The sequence below is a fragment of the Grus americana genome, chromosome 21, assembly GCF_028858705.1.
Source record: "Grus americana isolate bGruAme1 chromosome 21, bGruAme1.mat, whole genome shotgun sequence".
In the NCBI taxonomy this organism is placed as follows: Eukaryota; Metazoa; Chordata; class Aves; order Gruiformes; family Gruidae; genus Grus; species Grus americana.
This window is the reverse complement of record NC_072872.1, coordinates 1,765,366-1,787,511: the sequence shown is the minus strand read 5'-3', so window position 1 is coordinate 1,787,511 and position 22,146 is coordinate 1,765,366. Positions and strand designations below refer to the sequence as shown.

General features: G+C 53.2%; 2 protein-coding genes across 2 annotated transcripts; both read right to left on the bottom strand.

Annotated features, from left to right (window-relative positions):
• Positions 1-74: 74 nt before the first annotated feature.
• LOC129215856 (protein-arginine deiminase type-3-like) lies at positions 75-5,617 on the bottom strand. Its single transcript, XM_054849773.1, has 16 exons — positions 5,523-5,617; positions 3,799-3,979; positions 3,656-3,728; positions 3,510-3,571; positions 3,292-3,409; positions 3,076-3,201; positions 2,594-2,772; positions 2,411-2,514; positions 2,223-2,334; positions 2,043-2,150; positions 1,688-1,836; positions 1,382-1,526; positions 1,208-1,301; positions 843-922; positions 465-593; positions 75-368 (listed from the first exon to the last, which is right to left on the bottom strand). The coding sequence occupies exons 1-16, from the start codon at positions 5,612-5,614 to the stop codon at positions 135-137; spliced, it is 1,986 nt and encodes a 661-aa protein (XP_054705748.1). The 5' UTR covers positions 5,615-5,617; the 3' UTR covers positions 75-134.
• A 1,581-nt stretch (positions 5,618-7,198) lies between these two features.
• Positions 7,199-17,219, bottom strand: LOC129195183 (protein-arginine deiminase type-1-like). Its single transcript, XM_054801021.1, has 16 exons — positions 17,128-17,219; positions 15,070-15,244; positions 14,543-14,612; positions 13,174-13,235; positions 12,330-12,447; positions 12,087-12,212; positions 11,297-11,460; positions 11,094-11,197; positions 10,643-10,766; positions 9,877-9,984; positions 9,641-9,792; positions 8,632-8,776; positions 8,230-8,323; positions 8,065-8,144; positions 7,537-7,662; positions 7,199-7,433 (listed from the first exon to the last, which is right to left on the bottom strand). The coding sequence occupies exons 1-16, from the start codon at positions 17,217-17,219 to the stop codon at positions 7,200-7,202; spliced, it is 1,974 nt and encodes a 657-aa protein (XP_054656996.1). The 3' UTR covers position 7,199.
• Between the last annotated feature and the right edge of the window lie 4,927 nt (positions 17,220-22,146).

Genomic DNA, 22,146 nt, shown 5'->3' with positions numbered 1-22,146 from the left:
CAAGAGGGAGGCCAGGAGAAAGCTGTAGCCCTCTTTTATTTCAAACTCGGGCCGAGGGCCACCCACCGCCGCTGAAGGCACTTGTAAGGGACGGGGAGAGGGATTTGGGGAGGAGGAGGAGGAGCGTCGGTGCTTCAGGGCACCACGTGCCACCATTTGAAGGCGAAGGGTTTACGACGGACGTTGGTGCCGCAGTGGACCTCCCCCGAGAGGACGTGGTAGGAGAAATAATCATCGATGAAGGTGCAGGTGAGTCCCAGGGGCTCCAGCAGCGCCCGCACCCGCTCCTCCAGGCAGCACTGCCCACCCACCAGTGGTCCGAAGGGTTTGGGGATGCCCAGGTGCCTGCCCAGCACCAGCATGTTCACCTGCAGCACGGGGATACTGGTGAAAATGCAAATCTCACCCCAAAATTCACCCCCGGGAGGGGGGTTGCGGCAGGAGGGGAGGACGGCGGGGGTTACCATGTCGGGGAAGAAGGCTTCGGCGCCGTTGGCTACGTTGCCTCGGAAGAGCTGGGGGATGTCGAGGATGTCCGGCTCGGCCAGCCCCAGCGCCCGCTTCAGAATGTCCCTGTTCCAGCTGATGCAGCTCTGGAGGAGGGGAGAGCGGTCAGCGGGGGGACGGACGGGGGGACGCAGGGATGGGTGGAGGAACAGGCGTGGGTGGAAGGATGGGTAAGCGGAGGGATGGCGAGATGGAGGGGTGGATGGAGGGATGGGGTGGATGAAAGGATGGACGGAGGGAGGGATGCGTGGATGGACAGAGGGAGAAAGGGATGGGTGGGTGGATGGAGGGCCGGACAGAAGGACGGAAAGGAACCCCCGGCTCCCCTTCCTCACCTGGACGTAATTATTGAATTTCCGGAGGCCTTCGTTAGCCAGAATCTCGTTTATCGTCGGTTTGGGCACCTGCTCCAGCCCTGCAGCACAAATAACCGGGCAGGAATCCTTCCCCCACCACATTTGGGATGAGACTCCCAGGTCTGAGCCAGGAGCTCCCGTGTTTCGGGGGTCACTGGCAGCAAGCTCCATCCCAACCCAGGAAAATCTGTGCAGCTTTTTAATTAATTCTGCTTATTTCTGCCCCCATCCTTGCTGCTGGCAGCCACTAGCTGGGGTTTGGGGTGCTGTGCATCCACCCAGCCCATTGCATTTTGCAGGAAAAAGGGGAAAAACAACCCATCGAGCCCCATTTTTCATCCTACCTTCAAACATCACCGCCTCGCCAAACCCCTCCTCTTGCTTCTCCTTGAGGAGCTGGTAGCAGACGCTGGGGCTGGCCAGGAGCAACCGAAAACCCTGGGGAGGGAGAAAGGGATGATTTGGGGGGGGATATAAAGGTTGCACCCCGCTTTTTTTGCCCTCCTGGGCCTCGTTACCTTCCGATCGGGTGCGGGGACGAAGCTGAGAAATTCATCTACGTGGCCGACCTGGAGCCAGTCGGAAAAGAGCTCCACCGGCGCCTGCACTTGTTGGGCGAAGAGAAAATCCTTGACGGCTTTCGCCATCCGCCGGCCGCCGAATCTGGGGGGGCACAAGGGGAGGAGCTGCCATTTTAGGGTGCCCAAGGTGATACTCTGCTTGCAACCAGCCTCAAATGGTGCATAAAAATCCTTTTTTTGTTTGGTTTTTTTTTTCTTTTTTTTTTTCCCGCAATGCTTTGATCCCTTCATTCTGCATCTCACCTGGGGAAGCTGCTGCCGATCAGGATGCGGCCCAAGGGGTACTCCTTGCCCTGCACTGTCACGGGGGGGCTCACCTCCAAATTACCAAAGGAATCGAGGCTGGAAGCACCCTCTGGCGCTTGCCGGGCCACGTAACCAAAATCGGGACCCTGGATGGGAGAAAAAAAAAAAAGGTGATAATATAGTTAAAAAAAAAAAAGCCGTAAGGACCCAAAATGCAGCGCTCCCAAATCACCCTCTGTGCTGGCTCTTTCCTTCCCAAAAATGCAAGAAAAAAATAGATTTAGTCTATTTTTTTATGGGTTTGCAAAGCTTTACGCCTTGCCGGGGAAGAAAGGAAGAAGGAATCAGGTACCAGGATGCTCTTGACGGGGAAATTCTTCAGCCCCCGGTCGCGGGGCGAGTCGAAGACAACGGGGAAGGTCTTGTGGGGGGCTTGCACGTAGCCGAATTCGACCTCATCCTGGAGAAGGGATGGGGAAGATGGGGGGAGCTGACAGAGCAAGGACGGGGCTGGGCATCATCCTGCACCTACCTGGATCCAGCGGTCCTGGCGGTTCTCCACCAGCGGGCAGACGGTGAGCGGGCACTTGGCTTTCTCAGCCACGGCGCCCACGGCCGCCACAAAATCCTCGTTGTTGTCCACACTGGGAAGAAAAACGGGATGTGGAGGGGGGGCTGAGCCAGCACCCAGCAGGATACAGCCGCCCACCCAGCACCCACCTGCAGACGAAAACCTCCAGCGGTGCTGCCGTGTTGGGGGTCATGATCCATGGAGCCACGCGGAAAACCACCGTGTCGGTGAAAATCGGTGTCTCCAGCAAACCCTGGGGTGGCGGGGGGGACAGCGTTCGGGTTCCGCTGCCCCTCGTTAGGGCTCACCCCAACGCCCCTCGTGGCCGGTACCTTCTCGGGGCTCTCCAGCAGCGTGACATGGAAAGCCACCAGCCCCGAAAAGCCGACGTCGGGGAAGGCGAGCCCCTCCACGTAGAAGACGCTCTCCTCCTGATGCCGGCCGGGTTTGACGGTGTAGGCGAGCTTCGAGCCCCCCAGCACGTGCTTGTACTCCTCCACCGCGACGCTGTCTGCGGGTGCAAGCACCGTGCAACCCCACCCTCAGACAGCCGACCCCTTTTCTGCAGCGTTTCAGCTTTTTTTTTTTTTTTTTTTTGCTAAAACCTTGCAAAAAAGGCACATTTGATCCTGTGGAGTGCGCACAAGGGGGAACAAAAATCACCCAGCACATCAGCTAAAGCCCCCCCCAGCCGTGGGATGTAGGTTGGGTGCTGCAGAAGTGGCACCCGCTCTGCTGCAAGCATTTTGGTGAACCCTGATAATTTGGGGGGGTCTGTCGTGTCCCCCCCCAAACCCCGGCGCCGTGCACTCACTGCCACCGTAGAAAACGCCGACTTTATCAGCGTTGCCAAAGTCCACGTGCAGGAGGAGGCGGTGGCCGGCGAAGATGGTGCGGGGACCTCGGGTCCGCAGCACCATCTGCGACATGTCCTTCAGGTCTGGGGTGGGAAAAGGGTGTCAGAAAGGAAAATTTGGGGGAAAAAAAAAATAGGAAAATGGGGGGGTTCTTGTATGGTATGTGCCAGTACCAGCATAGGAGCGGACGGCGGTGTCGTGGTTATCCGGCATCTTGGCTTCGGGGTCGTCACGGTCGCAGTTCACCAGCAGGATGGCCCCATGCCCGTCAGGACCCCACGTCCACGTTGCCTGGAGGTGGGGGGAGTAAAACAGGGCTGGGGGTGTCAGCCATCACACTCCCCCCCCCATCCCACAGTGGTCCGGGGGGGTGGGACCCCCCCCTTTATACCTTATCCAGCAGCGTCCTGCTCACCGCCCCGGTGCGGCTGGTGTCTGCGTCCAGCGAGACCTCTGCGGGGAAAGGGATGCTGGGGGGGGTGGGGGGAAACGTCCCCAGCGGTGCCACAATTTGGGGGTCACCCCCCCCACACTTACCCACGCAGGTGAGGTACAGCATGGCTCTGCCCACAGGCACCCCGCCGGCCTCCCTGAAATAAGAAATCCTGACCTGCAACGAGGAGCGGGTGCTCGCCACCGTGCAAAGAAGGGCCGGATCCTGCCGGCGTGCCAGCACCCACCTTTTCATCGCCCACGTCCTTGCTGAGAGCATCCATGGCCAGCAGCACCTCGGTGCCGGCGGCCAGGGGCCAGCGACACACGCTGGAGGGCAACTTGACGCTCTGCGTCTCGTGCACCACGTAGAGCTTCACGCCCGGCGTCCCCTGCACGTGGAAGGCGACGGCATCTTTGGGTGCAGATCTGGGGGGAAAGGAAACCCGGTGAGAACCCCACGCGAGGGGCGTCGGTGGAATAATACAGTGTGAGGTCATTCGCAGGTGGTGCAAATCCTGCCACGTGCAAGAAATCTTGTAATACGCAATAAATCCTGCAACGTGCAATTGCAACAAGTCCTGCAAAATTCAACTAATTCTGCAAAATGCAACAAATTCTGCAAAATGCAATTGCAACAAGTCCTTCCACCCACAAGTCCTGCAAAAGGCTATTGCAGCAAGTCCTTCAATATGCAATAAATCCTGCAAAACGTGATTACCATAAATCCTGTAAAAGGCAATTGCAACAAATCCCACGAAAGGCGACTACAACAAATCCTGCAAAAGGTGATTACCACAAATCCTGCCAGAGGCAACAAATCCTGCAAAACGCAACAGATCCCACTACATTAATTGCAACAAAGACTGCAACGTGCACCAAATTTTGCAACGTTCAACGGCATCGGTTGATGCAAAACACAGCAAGTCCTGCGATATGAAATTGCAGCAAACCCCCACAATATTAATTGCGATAAACCCCGCGACACACACCAAATTTTGCAATGTTCAATTGCAACGAACCCCGCAAAATACAAATGCAACAAATCCTGCAAAACACAACAAACCCTCCAAAATGCAATTGCAACAAATCTTGTGACATTCCATAGCAGCAAAACCCCGGAGCTGTTTGGGAGGAGGACGTATTTTGGCATAGGACTGCTCAAATATTTGCATTTCACCCCATGGCAGCACCGGCAGCGATCCCTGACCGGTTGCATCCCCTTAAGAGCGAAGCAAAGCTGCAATAGTTGGGCAGGTTGCAGCTCGCAATGCTCCACCCTGGTGCAAAAGACCACGGGCGACGGACCAAGGAGCACAAATCCTGACCCGCAAGGAGGGAAACACGGATCCATCCCCGGGGTGGAAGGGAAAAACCCACCCCGGGGCCAGCGGGAGAGGATGCGACGCTGTCGGCAGCGACGGTGCAGTGGGTTTGGATGCATTAAGGAAAATAAAACCCCAAGATGCTGCTTGAGAGCGGCTTTAAGGAAACAAAAAACCAAAACAAAACCTGCTGCTGAAAAAGCACTTGAATTTGGGCCACGGCCAGCGAAGCAGCTAAAACAGCCGGTACCAGGAGGTGACGCCCCGGCCAGCAGCGCCGTGGCAGTTTCACTCTCTGCGTTCCCCCGAAACGAGGAAATATTTCGATTCTGCAGGAGGACGCAGCAGCCCCTCGCCAGGATGTGAACCTCAGCCCAGAGCATCGTTTAAAGCTCCCGAGGGGGGCTTTTTGCACCCAAAAAACCTACAAAATCCCCCTTGCAGGGGTCACTGCCAGGCCGCTGCGTCGCCATTTGGAGCATCTCCTTCCTCGCGGGGCTCGGCATCCCCTGAAAAAATCACCCGAAGCAGCGGCATTGTCCCCATCCCACCCCGAGCTATTTTTATCAGCTCGATTAATGGGATAAAAGCAAGAAAAAGAAAAGATTTTTTTGTATTTTTCCCCACCCAGAGTCACGGCCGCTTACCCGCAGACATCCAGGGAGAGCTCGGTGCCCAGCACGCAGACAGTGCTGGTGGGACGCTGGACGGAGAGCTGGACACGGCGCTGCTGGGCCATGCCGGCGCGCCCCCGGGGCACCCTTGGGTGCTGAGATGGGTGGCACCAGGGGATTTATAAAGCCTGGCTACTGGGAGGGGATTAACCGAAGCCCGGCTTAATCCCACCTCCGGGCTGTCAGCTTTGGGGCTGGGTGTGTGTGCGGTGCCCGGTCGTGCTTCCCAGTAATGGAGCATGAATCAGTGGGGGGGGGGGAAAAGCACCCCAAGACACCCACAAGTGGGGGGGTTTAAATTCTTTTTAAGAAGCTCAGAGGTGTATTTTTTTTCCCCCCCTCCCTCTTAGCACAAAGAGACACTGATGTGACCAGCCACCCCTAAACCCACGCTGTAAAATATTCAGCGTGACACCGGAGCCAAGCTGGGGACGTGCCAGCGCCAGGCTCCGAGGGGTTTTATTTCTCCTCCTAAAGGGTTTTATTTGTCCAGCTGAAAAAAAAATGGCTTTTATTCTTCTTTTGAGGGGGGGTTGAAGGTGCAAGCTGGGTGCTTGCCCCATCCCTTGGGTACTGCAGGGGTGGGGGGTCAGTATGTCACCTGCGGTGGGGACAGCAGACCCCACCACGGCTTTAATGGTCCTTCTTTTTAATTAAGTCCTCGTCTCGGCGTGGGAGAGCCCTTTGCCGATGCAGCTGTTCCCCCACCAACTCCCTACGGGGTCATGCGCTGCTGGAATTTAATATCGCTCTGTGGGGCTGGGGGAAATCAGCAGAGCCGTAACTGTGGGGAAAGGGGAGTTTTGGGGTTAGAAATCATCCTTTTGGTTAGAAAAAAGGGTGCTAAGAGGGACGCAAGACACTTTTGGGGAGCATCCCCCTTGATTCTCTAGCACCGCTTGCAAACGCAATGTCACAGATACACTTTTATACCTCAAAAAGTACTGCTAGAAAAGCAAATTGCCCAAAAAAAGTGGGTTTAGCCCCATAATAGGTCCTGGGGTTGCACAGGGCGAAGCAATGCCCAGGGCAGGAGATGGGTTCCAGTTCCTGGTGCCAGTTCTCGCTGGGTGAGGGCAGTGCAGGCAGGAGAGACAGGCAGGGGTGCCAGGTCAGTACTAGGAAATGCCGCGCTTCATTTGCAATGAAAAGAGGGAGAAAAAGAGCAGCCGGGGTGGCTGCAAAGGGAAAAGGAAGTTTTTTGTGTTGGGGAAGGTGTAAAACTCTGCCTCCACACTGTGCTAGGGCAAAGAGCCGGTCTCTCCCCAGGGGGAGGTGGGTTTTTGGCCAATATAGGAGATTTTGAGATTTGAGATTGAGATTATTAGCCACAAACCTGGGATAAGGGACTGTAAGACCCTTTAGCAGTCGGATGGGGTCTCAAAACCCCCAAAGCAGCCTCCTTGCCGGCTGACTTGCATGTGCCACGCTCCCAACGAGGCCCCCGTTCCCATAACAAACCATGTGCTTAAAAAAAAGGCTTCAAACGATATTTTCAACCCAACAGCAGAGGAAGAAAGGATGGGAGAGGGGAAAGAGCTGCGCCCTCAGTGTTGATGCAGATTTATTGGCAAAACCATTTATTTTAATGCATCTTCTGATGCACCAAATGCACCTTCATCCTCCGGTTGCAGGACCCAAGCCCGTGCTTCAGGGCACCACGTGCCACCATTTGAAGGTGAAGGGTTTACGACGGACGTTGGTGCCACAGTGGACGTCACCAGAGAGGACGTGGTAGGAGAAATAATCATCGATGAAGGTGCAGGTGAGTCCCAGGGGCTCCAGCAGCGCCCGCACCCGCTCCTCCAGGCAGCACTGCCCACCCACCAGTGGTCCGAAGGGTTTGGGGATGCCCAGGTGCCTGCCCAGCACCAGCATGTTCACCTGCAGCCGGATCAAAAAAACCCCAGTGTTTTCCACCCAAAAGGTGTGTTTGTATCGGGTGTGGATGGAAAAAAAGGGATGGGAGGAGGCGTGGGGGGCTCACCATGTCTGGGAAGAGGGCGTCCGCACGGGAGCCCTTCAGGATGAAGAGCTGGGGGATGTCGATGATGTCCTGCTCGCTCAGGCCCAGCTCCTGCTTCAGGAGGTCGCGGTTCCAGTCGATGCAGCGCTGTGGAGAGGGGGGACCTGGAATTGCCACCCCAGGCCCCCAGGTCCCATGCACAGACCCCTTGCATCCTGCCTGGTCCTTGTCTGCTCCACTGTATCCCACCCCACCCCTCTGAGCAACCTCCTGAACCCAGCCCCAACCTCAGCACCCTCTTTCCTCCGATTTTGACACCTCTCCAGTCATCTCCCAGTGGGACAAGGGGCTGGGGTGACCCAGCATCCAAGGGTGCCTGGCTCCTTCGTGGCTGCTCTTCTTGCCCGCCTGCTTTCACATCGCACGGTGCAACTCAGGCCACGGTTTCTTGCTCTTCTCCAGGATCTCTAAAAACGCTCCCCGCACCCACAAATCACCCAGCAGTGATGTGCAAGTGAGGAGAGCGAATCCACGGGTGCAAAGACCCACCTGCACATGCCTGTTGTCATTCCTCAGCGCTTCATCCGACAGGATCTCATCAATGCTTTTCCTCTCAGTGCCCTTCATCCCTGCACGGGGACCGTAGGAGAGCGGTAAGGGACACCGGTGAGGGATGCCAGTGGTCCCCACCGATGCCCTCACCCGCTTCCTTACCGACAAGCTGCGTGGCTTCACCGTGGCCCTGCCTCTGCTTCTCCTTGAAGAGCTTGTAGCAGGCGTTGGGGCTGGCCAAGAGGAGCCGGAAACCCTGTGGGAGAGAGCCCAGGGGTTCGTGCTTTGCTGTTGCTGGGATATTTTATCCCACCGTCCTGCCAAGAGACACCGCGCTGACTCCAAACCCAGCCACAGGTGGTGTGGGGGGCACGGGATGCCACCCAGGGACTCGCTGTTTTCCAGGAAGCCACCCCAAAATAAGGTGCATCACCCAGCCCCCATGGGGAGGACAAGCAATTGCAAAAAGGGCTTTTTTTGTTGTTTTGTTCCGTTGGGGGTTTTTTTTTTGCATTTGCAGAAGACACCCTGTGCAGGAGCAGAGGTGGCTCCGGGGACCAGTACCTTCCTATCGTAAGCGGGAACGAAGGTGAGGAATTCATCCACGTGGCCCACGCTCAGCCACTCCGAGTAAATCTCCACCGGCGCCTGCACTTTCTGGGCGTAAAGAAAATCCCTGACCGCCTTGGACATCCGCCGGCCGGAGGCCCTGGGGAGCAGAGTGAGGAGGAAAGCGGCCATCACATCTCTCCGCAAGATTTACCCCCATCCATATATTAATATATCTATATTAGATATAATCTCATCTGTATATATCTATAGGCATCTGTGCATCACATCCCCTATTCTGCTCAGGCACCTTTGGATTTATTTTCCCCCATCCCTGTGAATCTTAAATCGCTCCTTACACAGCACTTCGTGCAAGAGTGAAGTTTTCTTAGACAGACAGCAGCAGGCTGGGAAAATATTAATTAAACTTCTTGTAAGAAGGGATAATTACGGTCCCGGCAAGGCTGGGAAAATTATATTTCCCTGCCGCCGTAACCAAAGCAAGCTCCCCAGCTTGCGGCGTGGCTGGGGTCGGAGCATCCCGTTTATTATCCCGGATCAAACCCCTTCTGGATTTGTCCCAGTTGGTTTTGTGGTTTTTTTTTTTCTAGGGAAAAAAACCTCCTTTGTGGCGGATTTTGCAGGACGCTGTTGTTCCCACAGGGCTGCCTAGCACTGCCTGCCCAGAGCAAAACAATTTCCAGTTATTCAGGCTTTTACCCTTTCCTGGATTCCCCTGTTTTTCCTTTTAATTGGCAGGAGGAAAAAAATAGCCTGGATGCTTACGGCATTGTAGGATCGGAGCAAAAGCACCAGTGGCTTGGAAGGGGGTAAAAATCAGGGATGAAGGAATAGCGATGCACATTAAATCTGGGATTTGAGAGGAACTGGCCCAAAAAATTCCCATTTTGATGGGAACCAGCCCCAAATTTCCACTCTGAAGGGTGCAACCCTGTCTCATGCAAGGGCTTTTGGTGCTTCCCCGGCATCCCAGAGAGAGGGCTCAAGCTCTCCAGCATCTCACCAAGGCAGGGGGCTGCCGATCAGGATCCGGCCCAGGGGATACTCCTTCCCTCGCACCGTCACCGGCGGACTGACATCCAGGTTGCCAAAAGAGTCGAGGCTGGAGATGTCTTTCCCGGGGGGTTCGCGGGTCACGTAGCCAAAATCGGGGCCCTGGGGAAGGGGGGAGCGGTGATGAGGACCCCCCAGGTGGAGAATTCGGCGGGGAGAAGGAGAGTTGGCAATACAATGACATACCAGGATCTTTTTAAAAGCAAAATCCTTCAAGCCTCTGTTCCTCGGCGAGTCGAAGACAACAGGGAACGTCTTGTGTGGTGCTTCCACGTAGCCGAACTCCAGCTCATCCTGTTGTGGGAAGAAGAAGAGGAGGAGGAGGAAGAGGAGGGGGAAGAGGAATGTTCCTGGCAGGTTGATAGCCATCTCGGTGAGGCGTGCGGTGAGGGTGGAGCAGGAAATGGGGCAAACCTGGCAGAGCCTGGCTGTTGCCCTTAACCACAAGGGAGGCAGCTGCCTCGCTCTGCCGGGGGATGACACCCCACCCAGCACTGCCACGCCTGGCACGGGTCACCCCCCTGGGAGGCAACGTGTGGCCACAACGGGCAGGGAAGTGGGGCAGGGACGGCAGGGCTTGGGCATGCTGCAGGGAGCACGTGGCATACTCCATGTCCTCCTGGCGATGCACTATGGGGGCCCTCTTGCAGTGGAGACCCTCCTGTAAAGCTCCACGGGGTCCCTTTTGCAATGGGGCCTCTCTTGCGATGTCCCGTGGGGTTTCTTACAATGGGGTACCTCTCACAATGACCCATTGGGTCCCTGGACAACATCCCTGTGTGCTGGTTGCCACCACAAGCAGCATTTCCCTGTGCTTTAGTTCACAGTTGCACCTAGGTGCTTCCCTGAGCATTGCAGCTCATCCCTCCCAGGGGTGCCAACAACGTTGGGGACACCCTACGAGCCTGTAAGGGACCAGGAGAGCCGTGTATTACAAGCATCAATTGATGACCTGGATCCAGCGGTCACTGCGGGTTTCCACCTCCGAGCAGATGGTCAGCTTGCAGTTGGCTTTTTTCAGCAGGACCTGGAGCCCTTCTAGAAAGACTTCATTGGAGTCTGAGCCCCGCTGGATGCTGGAGGGAGAGAAAGGAGTCAACATTGCAAGGGGGGATCAAGAGAAGCCCCCCCAACCCCAACCGCACAGCCCATTCCTCATTCCTAAATGCACTGCGGAATAGTCCTGCATGAGGTTAGACCCTGGAGTCAGTCCTCCAGCCTTTCTCCTAGGGGTTGCAATGAGCGCAGCAGTGCCAGCGGGCTCCCTACCCAAATACTGCCCCCATCATAACATACATACAGCCTGGCTCACCCTATAGCTGCTACGTACCAAGGAAGGGTCAAAAGCTCCTCCTTGGAAAGTCCCCCAAGACAGCAGAGTGATGGGTTGATGTCCTTCCTACCTGCAGACAAAAACCTCCATAGGCTGCTGGGTGTTGGGCGTCATTATCCAGGGCGCCACGCGGAAAACCACCGTATCCGTGAAAATTGGGGTGCCCGGCGAATTCTGTGAGGGGCAAAAAAAAACGGGAAGCAGTGGTTGAAAACTCCACCATTGGGGGACTTTGCAGGGGATGGGGCAAACCTCACGTACCTTATGGGGGACCTCCAGCAAGCTGGCGCTGAAGGAAACCAACCCAGAGAAGCCCACGTCGGGGAAAGCCAACCCTTCAACGTAGAAAGTGTTTTCTCCACCACCGACATGGTCCAGCACGTAGGAGAGCTTGTCTGGCCCCAACACGGGTTTGTAGTGGGGGTACGAGTCATTCCCTGGAGAAACACCGAAACACCCAACCCAAGCCAGGGTGACCAACCTGTCCACCGGGCTGGAAGGAGGCACCAGCGAGGAGGTGGCTGATGCCAGCATGGTTTGCAGAGGAGCAGGTGTGCCTCCTCTTCTCTGGGGAACATGATCTTCCTCGTACAAAAAGGACTCTATACCCTCAGGTCCAACCCTTTCAAGGTGCGTGGCTCGAGTTAAGCATCTAATGATATACTTGGGTTCCCTGACCTGATTTTCGTCGGGGAACTGCTGGGGATCCAGCTGCCGCGGTGTTCAAAGGCAAAATGCGCTGTCCGACGAGATGGGCCGCTTTGGCAGCTGGGTCATCACCCGTGCCGAAAAGGTGCCGGGAGCCACGTGGGAGTTATCCGCCCCATGGGAATGTCAAAATTTCAGCAACCCCGCTGAGAAAAACCTTTTTTTATCCTTTTTCCCTTGATTTTTCCCATATAAACCCATCTTCTAGAATAGCAGAGGAGCTTTGGGGATAAGTGAGTATTTCCAGCAATTGGGGGTGCCCAGTCCTTAACCACAGTGAACAAAAAAACTGGTGTTCACCCACCTCGAGGTCACGCATGAATATCTGGGAAGGAAGGAGGGAAGAAATACTCACGGATAGCATGGAAAACCCGCACTTTATCCGCGTCCGACTCGGGGACGTGCAGGACCACCTGGTACTCAGCAAAGATAGCACTGGGACCTTGAGTCCGCAGCAGCATGACGGACATGTCCTGAAGGTCTACGGTGGGGAAAAGATGGAGAGAGGGGATGTGGTGAGAGGGGATGGAGGTGTTACAAGTGGGAAACACCCTGGTGAGATCTTTTGGGTCCCCTCACACTGCAGATGACACCTTACCTGCAGTGGTCCGTATGTCCACCTGACTGCTGTCCATCCCTCCCGCACCGGGGCTGTCCCGGTCACAGTTGACCAGCAGCACGGCGCCTTGCCCATCCGGACCCCATGTCCACTTGGCCTGGAGGAGAAGCACCCAAAAGGAGTGGGAACAAGATTTTCCCCATCCCAGCCTCCTCCCAGACCGGGGAAAATCCCACCACCACAGCCATGCTCGGAGGACAACCCACAACATGCAGTCAAGGCTGGTGGAGAGACAGCAGCGATGCTTTCAAGCCACTAAATTTCCTAATCTCAGCTTCTAGCACAGCCAGCAAAGACTATTTCAAACAGATCTTATCTTCTAACAAGCCAGAGAGTATCTGCCAGGCCTCATCTGGACAACACTATGCCGTTTCTAGAAATGCACCTCATCTCGGTGTACAATTAGCTGCAGCCCAATCGGCAGCGCAAATTACCCGGGTGTAAGTGCTTGGGCACATGCAGATTTGTTGCCAAAGGGGTAAATCTCTTGCTGTTTGCAAAACTTGCAGCTGACTCACTTAGTGGCATGTTTCAAGCCCAAAAAAGGGGGGGGGGAAGAAATAAAAGAAAATAAGGTAGAGTATTTTCTCCTATATAATCCCTGGGGCTGGCTCTGGCCTGGAGAGGCAGGAGATTTTGGCATGGAATAAGAAAATAAAGTCTTTTCCTCCTCAATTAGTAGGTTGAGAATCTGCCGTGTTATTTTCTCTAATTTGGGCACCAGCGACACCACCCAAGTCCCTCTCCCTCCTGGAGATTTTTGGGGAAGAGACTGCAAACAGCTGCACCCTGTACATTGCCTAGAGCAAAAGCTTCTCATTACCTTATCCTTCCCTTTGCTCTTCACTCTGCCATTACGGCTCAAGTCCACGTCCAGGGATACATCTGAAACATCAAGAGAGAAAAGGATGCCACGTGGCAAGGGAACGAGCTCTCGGTGGCATTTTGGGCTTGTCCTCAGCATGAGTCACCCAACACCAACCCCACCTTCACGTCCCAAAGTTGCTCCAGACCCAACGTCTCCAACTAAACACTGATATAAAAGCCAACCTGATGGCTTTTTCATGGCTTTTCCCCCTTCGGTCTCCAGCTATCCTCTCCTATTTTGGTTCCCCCAGCAGAGACGTACCTACTTCATGGCATATTTTGTGTTTTCACCAATTTCAAGTGTTTTTTGTGAAGCCAAAATGGTATGAAAGTCTTTTCACCATGGGGGAGCGGACAGATAAATGCAACGTTTCAGAAGGACTTTCCTTTAAAGGGCTCTTCTCGGCCCAAATCTCTGCCTCTGCTGCAATAAAGTGGAGGTTTACCAGCAACCTCATCTAAACCCTACTTAAATCTGTATTAAGCCTGTCTTATAACAGATACTCCTCCAAATCGGATATACGGCGCATGGAAAACACGGGCACTGAAGCAAAGATTGTCTTTCTTGATGCAGGGAGAAGGACGTGGAGAAGCTGGAAATGAAGGCCTATATCTAAGCAAGCAAAGAGCACTTGTGAGGTGGAAGCTCTGCAGACAGCGGTGGCCCCAGATGGCTCCAGTGGAGCCCATCAGTCATGAGATGTGGGAAACCATCAGCCTCTTCAGGTGCAATTTTGGGAGGCATATGCATGACTTAAGGACACAGGTCTGACTGTCATGTGAACGCTTTAGAAAAATCTCAAATTTAGGGTAATTAATCCATCCAAGTGGAAGGCTCTGCATCCAGACTGGTTGTCTAGACTCCCTTTGTAGTCAGCAGAGGAAAATAGCCATTTCAAGGGAATGATTCATCTCATCCTAAACTTCTAAAATAGGTCAGACAACTACAGTTTGGTGCCTGTTCCTCCCCAATAGCTGCAACGGAGTTTGAGGAGGGGGACACCGGCCAAACTTGGGCAAGATGGTCTCCTTTAGATCCTCTTCTGCCAACGCAATGGTCTTGGCAAGCGGAGGAGGATGCTCGGTGTATGTGTTGGGTGGGGACACGGCCCAGCCTGTGTCTTTTTTGCACCATATAAGGCAGCATAATAACATTTTAATTATTTCCTTCTTGCTTGTCAGCATCAGTCAACACCCAAACCTTCATCGCACGTCACAGATGGGCAGCCCGCGCCCCCCACTTAACTCCCATCCCATGAACCCAACTATATCTTGGCATCGGAAAGGGTTGGCCGGGTTTGAACAAGCGTTGCCGTAATACCTACCTACGCAGGTGAGATACAACCAAGCCACCGAAAGCTCATTGCCTTCCCGTCCGTAGTATGAAATCTTAACCTGCGAAGACGTCACCAGATCATGACCCAAGTCCCATGTCCCACCATGCTGAGCAGGTCTTCCTACTCGTTGGGTTGACCAACCAACGCTATACAACTAGTGCTCAGAGGGTTCATCCAAGCCATTCTCCGTTAATCATAGTTCAGCCAAATATTTTCTGCCTGCTTCAGCATAAAAACAGGCATGGAAAAAGCCAAGGCTGGAGTATTTTGGCTGCCTGTCATGGAGTTTCTGACACCATTTTTTTCAACCACTGCTATCTCATCTTTATGGCAAAAAAATGTCATCTCCTTCTCCTTTTCAGTTCCATTTTTGTAGGCAATAATTACACAATTCTGTTTAAGTTGAAGTCTGATGTCAGCTCTACTTAGAAATGCTCAAGCCTGCCCACAATCCTCCCTTCTTTCCTGGAAGCTTGACTTATTTTTCCAGTTTCGGTACAGAAAAAGCAACTAACCTTATTGTCATTGATGGTCCTGCTCGTGACATCAATGGTCACGACAACCTCTATATCAGGATCCAGGGGCCATCTGGAGTTAATCATGGGTTTTGTCATGGGGCTGTGGATGATGTGTACCGTAACCGCAGAGGTGGCATGGACATCGAATGACGTGGCACCTTTGGGGGTAGATCTGAAAGACAGCAGCGTTGAGTTATAGACCAAGTTGTCCCTCCTGTTCTCCCCTGTGAAGCCAAATGCTTAAACCTGGAATTAAAATCCAGCCTTAACTGGGTGGAAAGGACTCAGAAACCATCTTCAGGTGATGAAACGCATCAACTGAATTTTATGTGTATTATCTCTGTGGCGGTGTTGAGCAAGCAGAGCTCCCACTGGAGCTGCAGCACGTCCGTCCGTGGTTAAGCCTAGATTGCAAATCGCTGAAGTTTGGGCATCCAACCTCCCTCCACAACAGCAAGAAAACCCCCAAAATTTCAGCATCCCACAACAAAACCCCAACAAAGAGCCAGGACAATTTTTCATGTCAACCATCTGGGCAGATGGTTATCATGGGACCATACTCTGACCCAAGAGATGCCCAAACTGGAGTGGAGCCTGAATCCGAGCATGGAGAACCGGCACCCCACCTGCATGACATCCCTTGCCTTTGAAGTGCTTCCTACCTGCTCATTACAGCCCCAGCACCTCCATCCCAGGAGCACGAGTGCTCCGACCTGTCTGCTGTCGGGAGCCAGACTCCCCAGTCGCACGCAGAAGGGGACAGGCTGGTAAATTTTAACAGTGAGAACAACAACAACAAAAAAACATAGAAGAGATTTATTCCCTGTATTGCTCTTGGCATGGCATCCTTGGTGCCTGCAGTGGCTTGTAAGGGGAGATTAAAGTGTCATCTTGCTTGTCACCCCTCATATTTAACGTCGTGCAATGTTGTAAATCCACCTGCACGCTGTTGCACGCTATGACTTCTCAATTTGGGGTTTATTTGCCTTGATTTTGCAGCCCTCACACCTCAGCATCACCACTGGATTCCCACCATGCTCCATTTTCTGCCCCAAACCACAGTCTAAGCTTGACGCATCCATCACCGAGCTCCCCCCAGCCAGCACTCTCTGGGAACAAAATTATCCCTTTTTTTTTTTAGGTGAAAGAGCATTTTCCATCTGCTTTTTTGGACCAAAGCTCAAATTTTCTACCAAGGAGCCAAATCAGCCCATTTTGGGGCTCAGGCTCCATGTTAAAATGGGACTGAACTTGCTTTGAGTCCAAATCCAGGAAGAAGAATTTGCAAATAATAGGGTTTATATATTTCTATCTGGCTGAGAGGAAAAATAATACTTTTTTAGGGCAGCTAAAGCTCAATCCGAAGCCCTTTGGGGGGACAACAGCACGTCTTGGCCTGGCTCCAACACACAACCCCAATAATTGCCCCGGATGCGATGCCGACTGGCTTGTCCTGTAGTCTCTATCATTATAAATGTAATTTATTAAATAATGACAATGTAACAGCAGGGTAAATACAGCCTCGTATCTGGCCAATAAAGCAACCCCCATATTTAATGCCAGGAAAATCTCTTTTTGTGAAATCGCCCATGCAAATCCCGCTGGTGGATTTTTTCTGCCTGAGCCACACATTTTATTCTTTTCTCCATTTTAGCTCCAGCCAAGTTGCTCGTCTTGAATTGCTCTTGCCTAATGTTTTCACAGCCAGAAATAGATCCCACTCAGCCAGGGTGTGCATGGGCTTTGCCTGCAAATCGTCACGGCTCGGCTACGCTTTGACGCCTTGCGTTTGCCAGAGCTGATGTCCCTCCTTTGGGCGCAGCTCCCCATGGGACATCATCCCCTAAAGCAGACCCAGTGGGATGTGTCCCCCATGCACCGAACAAGCTTGCCAAATCCTTGGATGAACTCACAATGTGAGGGCTCAAAGTGAGCTCTGATTTCCCTCCTAGCACCTATTTCTCCTCCAAATGAAGAGCAAAACCACCGTTGGGCTCTCCCAGAACCCATCAACCCTATGGAAAACAATGGGGATACTCCGATCGCAAGACTTACCGGCGCATATCAAGGAAGACCTCGGTACCCAACACGCAGACGCTGTAGCTGGCGTGGCTGGTGGACATCTGAACAACGTGACGCTGGGGCATGATGTGCCGGGGACGGTAGCCGCATGCGAAGGAAGCTGCTGCTTGGCTTTGTAGGTAAACCAGCACGACTGGATTAAAAGGCAGGGGAATTTAACTCCTCCTTCCCTCGATGACGGGGTTTAGCCAGGGGACCCTGCCGTCTCCACCTCCACCACCCAGCAAGCTGCCGCCCCGCTCGGGGAGATGGAGGCGATAAGGCAGCCCCTGGGGGGGGGGACAGGCAGCTCCGGGGAGGGGACATGAGGCAAAGGGGCAGGATGGGGTGGGTGACACCCAGCCCTGCCCCGAGATGCTTGGCAGCGAGCTCTTTTGGGGCTTATTCTCACCTTTTTATTCCCTTATAGCTCCATAAAAGGACTCCAAAGCTTGATGCATTAAACATTTCAACTCCTTCTGTTGCACAATGTGGTTGTTTAGGGTTATTACAATACATGGTATCATTAAAATAAAACATTTTCTTTAAAATGACCCAAATTTTCCATCTAGCCTCTCCGCAGGTGACTCACGGCCTCGGCTACCCCATTAGGGCAATGTCCGAATAAAGCCTAACAAAAGGAAATGTTTGTTCAGGTCGGTCCTTCCCATCATAACAACTCCCGAGGAGCGCGACGGGCAGAAACGGGTGCAGGGAAAACTGGTTATTTGGCAGGCAGAGAAGGGGAAAAAAAACAAACAACAACAAAACAACAAGCAGCTTTCAGTGGAAATTAAAAGTTTTCAGTGTTTCACTTGGACCTTGCCTTTCAGGGGAACTGGGGTTTATTGAGCATGCAGCAAAGCTCCCACGGGAAACATCCCCATCGCTGGAAGATGTCATCTATCGGAGATAGCCATCTCTATCCGGGCCATCCCAGGAGACTTTGCCTGCTTGCAAAGAGGGAAACCGGGTGAGATTAATCTCGCTGAAGCCAGAAAGGAGGGCTCCGCCACACTTGGGGATGGAGGCAGCAGCTAGGATGGAGGAAAAAGGCAGTGTGGGGACGGAGAGCACGTCGACAGCCCTGTTGCTGCAAGGTTCATCCTCGTAGCAAGGAGGAACGGGGCAACGTGGTCCCCATTCTCATGGGGAGTGGGCAGGACAGGGCTGGAGCCCAGAGAAACACAGTTTAGTGAGCGGCAGGACCCCTTGCAAACCAAAAAGCAGGCTCGGTGGAGCCAGAAGGACCGGTCCTCACCACTGCACCGAGCCACATGTCCTCAGCTGGAGGAGCAGCGACCTGCGTGCACCTTCCCCTGCAAGATCAAACCAGCTGCTTTAAACATCTCCCAACCAGTCTACATTAAAGGCCTCCTTCCGACTTTAATTGCAGCAGAAAAAAAAAAACCAACAGCACCACGTCTCGTACGCAAGCACAGCTTTAATAAGATCTTGGGAACCTGCCGGGGTGGCCAGTATGCTCATGTGGGGAATGCTAGCGGCATTTCCAGGGTCTCCAGGACCTCGCTTTGCTTGAGATTTTAGATAAAACCCCATTTCCCAAAACCCCACACAAGCCAAATTCCTGATGTTCATAGACTTGTGAATTTTGTTGGTTCTCAAGCCCTCCCAGGAGAGCACAAGCCTTCATGCATAGCTAAAACCCTTCGAGCTGGGGCACAGTAGAGCCAGCACAAGTGCGTGAGGAGCTCACTGCATCCTCCGAGGAAGAGTCTGGCCATGGCAGCATCTCTACCAAAGAGACCTGCAAGATGGATTTCCCACTCACGGCTGCTGGTCGCGCTGGTTTGGATTGGGCATGGTGCTGACCTTGCCGTCTGCTGTGATTTTAGCATTGTATCCTGCTCGGCTGGTTTGAGCCCTGTGCCGGACAGGGAACACACCTTAATCCCCACGGGGTCAGGCTGGTACGGTCTGTAATCTGGAAGGAGGTGGAGGATGGTGGTTTCAGGCTCCCAGTAAGTGTGAAGGCTTTAGCAGAGGGTTTGAGAGCATGTGCTTCTCCAAACCCATCCAGGATCATCCACTCCCAGAAAGGATGGGGAGATCGTGCCGAAACCTCATCTTCATTTTGGGTTTGGGTTTTTTTTTTTTCCCCAGCAAGTTTAGTCATGGCATTTTGAGCCACCATGGTCACTGCAGATGCTCACTCAAGCCCAAAACACCTCGTCTTCGTTGGGTGGTAACTACACTCACCTCTTCTTCCTACTCCACCTGCTATTAGCGCCGACATGCCCGTGCACAGGGAGAATGATGATTTTAAGTCATCTGGCCCATTCAGAGCTGAGTGTTTCTTCCTAATAACACCTTGTCCTGAGAAGTTGCTCTTAAGATCCCTGGTACATGACAGATGGGATCCCGCCTTTCCATCAGATTGAGTGAGCTTGGTCAGCCTTGGGTTTTGGGGCTCACTTCATCTTTTTCCTAATTTCAGCCTATTTCTAGCCATGATGGAGCAAGACCAGACCCCCCAGTGCTCCCCAGGAACCCCATTAATAGCCCAGACCCCCTCGGGGCATTCCTTCTCACCCATCCTGCACCGCCACTCTGTCAAGGAAAGTTTGATAATCTCCCTAAGCCAATAATTACACCTTATTTATTACTCTGCATGTGTAATTGCAGGCAGGAACTTTTAAGAGCCATGTCAGCCTAATTACTTGCAATAGGGTAAGGCATCGAACCAGTTATCAAGTCCCGCTTGGGTTTGCGTGAGGGTTTATTTTCTTTAGGTACGGAGCTGTAACAGCATAGCAGGAGCATCCCAGGCAGCCATCAAGTCCCTCCTGGGGCCCTGCCTTCCACATCCAGCTTGGAAGCCAGGGAAGAATGGCAAGAGGCTGGTTTGGACCAATAAAAAATGCTTTTAAAGCCAGTAAAACCCAAGAGACATTGGTCCCCAACCTGGTAAGACATCCTAGCTTTGCAACCGCTTTCTCCTGGGTGAGAAAGCGCCAAAAATCCCCCTTCATCCTTTCTTCTCCCCAAAATAAAGGCGTCTGCCTGCTGAGAGACTTCAGATCTGGCAATCCAAAAGCAAAGCACCCCATAAAACTGCTTTCTCCCCCAGGGCTGGAGCCATGCATGTACCCCAGCACTCTCCCTGCCCACGCTCTGCCCCAGCTTTGCATTAAATTTGCTGCCCTATAAATATCTCCCTCACTGGGGCGTGCGGGATGCCGCCTCCACGGAGAGCAATAAAGCCATGGGTAGGCTCAGCTTCACCCAAGCTCCTTCATCCTTGCCGGTGGGTTTGTTTCGCCTCCTCGAAGCTGCCTGCCGCTTCCAAAATAAAGGCAGCGCGGGCAGGAATGGGCAGGAATGGGCAGCGCCTCATGGCTTGATTGGGATGGGCACCTGTTTGCACCTCCTAAACGTGAAAGGTCAGCTTGAAAGGATGCCGCGAGGGGAAACATTTGAACATTTCCCTCCTACTCTTTGCAAAAAGGCACGTGCCTGCCGGAAGGGAGCCGCAAAACAACCCCAAAACCCCTCACCAAGGACCCCCAGAGCTTAAAACCCCCTTGCACCCACCAGCTCGGTCCTCCCCGGAGGGTGGAGATGCTGAGCAATGCGCACGTGAAAACCCTCAGGAATCAGCTCGTCGGGGTTGTTTGCAAGCTCCAGCGCTGGGATCTGTTCCTGGGTCCTTGAAATTAGGGCAGGCAGAGATCCATTGGTGGCGGGGAAGTTTATGCAGAGCAGCTCCTAATCTGGCAGATCTGATTTAAAAAAAAAAACAGAGAGAACTCCTCTGACCAGATTGACTATAGCCACAAAACCACGAGCCTCCAGACATCAACATGTGTGTATATATATATATATGTCCTGTGATGGTTTACCATGTCTGATCTCCAACCTGATAGCATGGAGCAGAGCCTGCATCACAAATACCATGTTTGCCTCCTGAAAAATCCCATTCTTGCAGCATAAGCCAAGGTTTATTTAGCAACTCACAGGGGGAGTTGCCCAGGTTTTTGTTGCAATGGGGACAGGCAGGTCCTCACACTTGTCCCCAGCACTGGACACAGATACGGAGAGAATGCCTAAGTCACCTCTCTGCAGTGTGATTGTCTCTCTCCTTCCTCCCCAAATGAGACATTGCAACGGCTGGGTGCTTTGCCCAAGCCTCTGCAAGAAGGATTTAGTATTTTCCCCACTGTTAGCATAGCTGCAGCTGCTCCATGAAGACCTCCAGAAGCTTGCGAAGAACCCAGGAAGCTTACAAAGACCCTGCACATCTTGCAAAGAACCCTAAAGGTTTGCAAAGACTCCAAGAAGCTTTGAGAGACCCCAGAAGGCTTGCGAAGAGCCCAAGAAGGTTTGAAAGACCCCCAAAGGCTTGCAAAGACCAAACCTGATATCCAAAAACCGCAGAAAGCTTGCAAAGACCCCATCCTCCTTCCACACCAATCCCTCAAAGACAGGGACCTGTGCAGTGGCGGGGAAACGGCCTCTGCCAGCCCCTTGGGCAGCCAGGGCCACCCCAAAAAACCCCATGACCCTCAAAAAATCCCCAGAGCCACCAGGGTTTCAATCCCATATTTGCTAGGGGATAACACTTGCTCCTAAGGGTCCACAGGTTTCCTTCTGCCTGGCAAGTACCAGGGGCTTTTGCCCATGCCAGCACCATCGCACCAGCTGGACCACGGGGAATATAGATCCATTCATATTTATATATAGATGTATAAAACAAACCCATGACCAGCTAGAAATACTCCTGCTGATTTTAAAAATCACAAGCGATGTGGTGACCTTGGAGTCTTTCTGTAAGATGGGAAGGATTTGGGGTTGGGGTTTGGGAGTGGAGTTTTGAGAAAAAGAAGATTTTAAATAGTGTGTGTTTTCCTCGCTGACAACTGAAATACTAAATCCTCAGGCACAGGAATTGGGAAGTGAAAATGGTAAAAAGGGAGCTGCTTTTTGCTCATTTTCTTCCAAACTGGTGGGTTTACACCTCTGTTTCCCTAGCCCACGGGTCCCAGCAGGGAG